The sequence below is a fragment of the Palaemon carinicauda genome, chromosome 22, assembly GCF_036898095.1.
Source record: "Palaemon carinicauda isolate YSFRI2023 chromosome 22, ASM3689809v2, whole genome shotgun sequence".
NCBI lineage: Eukaryota > Metazoa > Arthropoda > Malacostraca > Decapoda > Palaemonidae > Palaemon > Palaemon carinicauda.
Window position 1 is genome coordinate 47,752,167 of NC_090746.1, and position 5,000 is coordinate 47,757,166.

The 5,000-nt window shown below is 32.7% G+C and overlaps 3 protein-coding genes across 5 annotated transcripts in view; 1 reads left to right on the forward strand and 2 right to left on the reverse strand.

Annotated features, from left to right (window-relative positions):
• LOC137616422 (receptor-type tyrosine-protein phosphatase C-like) overlaps positions 1–5,000 on the reverse strand; it is a 174,997-nt gene that overhangs the window by 87,373 nt on the left and 82,624 nt on the right. The gene's annotated exons all lie outside the window — the stretch shown is intronic.
• LOC137616421 (uncharacterized) overlaps positions 1–5,000 on the forward strand; it is a 742,648-nt gene that overhangs the window by 2,950 nt on the left and 734,698 nt on the right. The window lies entirely within an intron of this gene.
• The window catches only part of LOC137616426 (angiopoietin-1 receptor-like), a 21,574-nt gene continuing 18,735 nt past the window's right edge, over positions 2,162–5,000 (reverse strand). Inside the window, exons 10-13 of the mRNA XM_068346172.1 lie at positions 4,614–4,745; positions 3,982–4,149; positions 3,628–3,717; positions 2,162–3,070 (exon numbers count right to left, since the gene is read on the reverse strand). Coding sequence (XP_068202273.1) covers positions 2,982–3,070; positions 3,628–3,717; positions 3,982–4,149; positions 4,614–4,745 — 479 coding nt within the window. The 3' untranslated portion in view covers positions 2,162–2,981. The remainder of the gene's footprint in view (positions 3,071–3,627; positions 3,718–3,981; positions 4,150–4,613; positions 4,746–5,000) is intronic.

Consider the following 5,000-nt stretch of genomic DNA (forward strand, 5'->3'; position numbering starts at 1 on the left):
GTTGCATAATTTAATACCGGTAGGACTATCTGATTAAATACTTAATTTTTTAGATAAAGTGGCATTTTTTTTTCTCATAATCTCCTTTTGTTTACCAAAGGCTCTCCATCCTATTCTTATCCATCTTTTAATTTTGGTCTTATGTTACTGTCTATCCTAAGTATGTATATTCATTAACAATCTCTAGAGGTTCGTCCATGAACCTCGGCATTATATTCATTGAACATTATCAGTTTTAATCATATTAATTTTCAGTCCTAAATTTCTACTTTCTCGATTCAAATATTGTACCATCATTTGCAAATCCTCCCATGATTCACTAAACATAACTACGTCATCTGCAAATCTTAAGTTGTGAAGGTATTTCCTCATTAATATCAATTCCTACATTTTCCCACTTTGATTTCTTGAATATATCTTCTATGGATGCTGTGATTAATTTGGGAGACATATGGGGTCTCCCTGTGTAACTCCTTTGTCAATCGGAATTTTCTCAGTATTTTCGTGTAGTTTTGGGGTTGCTGGACTTTCCATACAGATATCTTCAGAAGTTTCTCATGTAGTTTATTTATTTCCTTCGCTCCTTTCTTCCCCATGGTATTTATTCCTGTTGGAGCCCTTGGGCTTATAACATCCAACTTTTCAAACTAAGTCTACGAATGATGGAGAATGTGAAACTGCTTCTGGGTAGCTGTCTGGAATCTAGAACACCGTGAACGTATATCTCTTCTTATTGATCTGATCAACCACTTATCGATGTTTATTTCTTATTTTTTATGTTGGTTATCGGAAAATTTGATTTTGTTGATTATCATCACAGTATATGTAATCTTACTGTTATACCTTGTATGCTCACATCATCCGTATGTCAAGAATCTATTATTATGTTACCCAGGGGCTTCTTTATTATTATTATTATTATTATTATTATTATTATTATTATTATTATTATTATTATTATTATTATTATTATTATTATTTTCATTATTATTATTATTATCATTATTATTATTATTATTATTATTATTATTATTACTTGCTAAGCTACAACCCTAGTTGGAAAAGCAGGATGCTCTAAGCCCAGGGGCTCCGACAGGGAAAACAGCAAATTCTCATTTTTTCATATTATGGGATTCACACCACTTACCTGTATATACAGAATAATAAACATCATATTCACTGAGCTAAGAGGGATATCAGATGTGAAAAGAGACCGTTTTCTCTTTTTTTGAGAAATCTATTTGGATCTTCCAATATTTGTCAAACAGTAGATAATCGTTTACGAACGGTTGCTTGCCATCCATAATTATCCTTAATTCATCCACAATTTACATATAATCTTCACTAAAAGTGGGATGATTATGATTGTAAGATTTATGGTTTTATTTTTAATAGTAATTATTTGGACAATGAAGCATTTATGTTGTTCAGAACTCTAAGAGAAAGAGAGACAAGCAGACGGTCATATACTAACTATTACATAAAGGTTACCATTATTTTTTCTTTTTTATTTTCCTTTAGTTCAATTTTGGATTTCAATGATTAACTAAAGGGTATTATAGTCCACTAAACGTTTATCCTTTTTACACTGATTTGTCAAACTTATGTTTATGACGAAATCTTAATGACCTTTTCCGTAACGTTTTGTATCAGTGTCGTAGATTTCCCTGCAGGAATTCCCGTGTGCCTGGTCTGCTCTCAGTGTACTCGAATGAAGTTAATGGATTGTTAAAGGTTTCTTTTTGGAGAGAAATTCCCCAGATTTTCCTGTAAGCCAACTGATACGTTCTCTGGCAGTTGATCGCTAAATAGAATACTGTCAGTTCAGACTACTGTTGTAGTAAGTCTTCGATGGCCGAATTCGGCAAGAATTGAATTTGTTTCGAAAAAGTTCTCATTGTTATCTGTACAAACATAAAAGACACATATTTTTAAACATGAAAGAAAGATATATAGTTACACATACACATACATAGAGAGAGAGAGAGAGAGAGAGAGAGAGAGAGAGAGAGAGAGAGAGAGAGAGAGAGAGAGAGAGAGAGAGAGATGAATTACTATAAAGTCTTCAACCTTCAAGCATACATGCGATTACACCAGCAATTCATAACTAGCATATGTATAGTATTCAAGAATGCAGGTATGTATGAAAGTTGTTGTTTTCATATACATAAAAAGGTGTAGGAGGGAACACACATACACACAAGCATTCAAATAGAACTAAATAGTTTAGATTAACTTCATTCTAACATGAGTTTGAACACTGTGGCTTGAATAAGTACGTAGATATCAAATGAGTTTTGAGGTTTCCTTTCTTGAAGAATTGTGTCCGAGAATGGGCTTTACAATTCTTGAATTAAGGCATTACATAATTCGCAAAAAAAGAAAAACTTTTTTTTGTTTCTTTACTTTTTATATCTCGAAAATAGTTGAGCCTTTGAAAGGGATAATCATGAGAACTCTAGGAAAACTATCAGGCAGCTGAAGCTGATAAAAGATTGATTTCTGAGATAGATTATGAATGAAAGCATAAAACAAGAAAATCTGTAAAAAAAAAAAAATGTTTGCAGAACGAGGTGAAAAGGCTGACGTTAGAGTAATATTATGGCAAGATTTTCAAGAGACTAGAATATCAATAGTTTGTTGACGAGTAAAATTAAGCACAAATATTATTCATACATCCCTAAGACAACAATAATTTATTAGCTACAGCTCAAAACACGAGGATTGAACGGTTGGAATTGGAAAAAGAAAGGACGCAAGGTTTCAGATTTAACATACTTGCATATGTCGAAAAGTTGAATTCGTGTTTTTGACTCTGGAAATTTATTTCAACTTTTTCATTTCCTGATGTTTTTTAAATTTCTAGGATCGATTGATAATTATTATGTAATGTTTATAAAAACTTAAAAATGATCTTCAACAGTTGAAAAATGCTGACCTTATAGCCAACATGATAAAGCAACTTATCTTGCTACTCTTCTTCATCCTTGGCAGAGCTTTCCCAAGATAAAGTTAGACTTTCTGGGATATATCACTTCGATCTCCATGTTCTTTGGGGGTGATGGTGGACCTGTGGAAGATATTCAAGTAAATAAAAGACGATATGACTTCATTTGAATCGAAAAGTCAGTTTATAGCATGAAAAGATTAATATTATCAGATAATTCAATATAAATATATTGCATTATAATGCTTTTGAAAAGTAGATGCCACTTCGTAATCATTTTTTGACATCGTTGTCATCCTAGTCAAAATCTCAAACAAATTAATTTATTCACTTGGTTCATTTCGTGAAGTTTCATTCACTCTTAATTTTTCTGTGGAACGTTAATGGTTGGCAAAATCATACCAAAATGGGACTACTTATTTTTGGTGTCATATATCCATTAAAAAACCGTTGATTGAATCACATCCTCAATATGTAAAAAAAAAAAAAAAAAAAAAAACTTGCTTACATATAATTAATAATCATAGGATGATTGATACTTTTAAATAGAAATGAAAATAGATATTTTATGGACATGCTAGCTAAGAAGAAAGCTAACTCGGACGCAAATTTAGAGTAATACTATGATCCTTTTAATAATCTTTGATGGAATTTCAATCACCGATGAGTTTGGTACTTACATTTCCCCGTGACTGGGTCACAGTCATTGGTTTGGCACTTCTCAAAGCAGCTACCTATACACCCAGCGCCGTACTCACCAAGGTCACATGCTAAGATATGGTTGTAAAGATATAAGATTGAAAAAGGTAAACAAAAGGGGAATAAAATGCTGGATCACCAAAGTACTTGATAGCCTAATCAACATCTGACAAAATGAAAAATTAGTTGTAATAGAAATTGATAATTGAATTTGTGATGATATATTTCTACATAGAAAAAACTTTCTTAAAATTTGAAAAGGTTAATTCAATATTTGACAACTGAGTTCATTTTTCTTAGCAAGAATGAAAATATAATCACTGTGTCCAACTCACACTGGTCACACAACACGCCTTTGTATCCTGCGGCGCAAGTACATCCTAGAGGATCTGGAAGACAGAATGTGAGTCCTTCACAGGAATCCTCCACAGGTAGAGGAAAGATGAACTCTTTCTGGCTACACTGCAGTTTAAAATCGTTGCCAATATAGCCTTTAGGGCAAGCTAAGACCAAAGATAAAAGAATAAGAAAAGGGAAAGATATAATTGTCAATATTGTAGTTAGGGATACATTTCCTCAACAACAATTAGGTTAAATTTCCACTACATTTCATGGGATTTAAAGAGAATAATTATTTATATTAAGGAATTAGAAATTTATATGTCAATGGTGATGTGAACAGAATAAAATAGATCAAACTTATTTCACTGGTTAAGGACCAAATTAGGGGTTCCAAGTGTGGTTTTGGCTGTCTTAGGAGTCCTTATCAAAATTTGCGAAAGGTAAATACTTGGTCTTCAAGAATTAAACAATCAAATAAAAGGGCAACTCTAAACAAACGAAAGAAAATCCTCAGGAACTGTATCATTACATTTAAAGTTTTTATTTAAAGATTTAGGGCATGAGGAGTTCTTTAAAAAAGGAAATTTGAATAAGAAGTTCTACAGAGAGCAAGGCTTCACGTTACCAATTTGGCACAAGTTCCCAGTGAATCCAGGTGGGCAGATGCACTCTCCTGTGTAACTGTGGCACTCACCACCATTCTTGCATTTCGGGCAAGCGTGTTGGCACTCACCCCCGTACTTTCCTTCTTCACAATCTACAAGAATGGTGATCATACTTTATTGTTTTTGGTATCTTTTACAAAAGAGTTTTTGAAGTTGAAAGTACTGGGTGTGTGACATGGTTGTTTCAAGAAAAGAGTGTACCTCTTAGGGACCTTCCAGACGACAGAGCAAATCTTGGTCGAATAAAACTGTTACCATATCAAAATGGTTCGAAGTGGACTTTAAATAAGAGAAATTATGAAACCTGATATGGCAACAAAAAGTTATACTATATCCAACTGTCCATA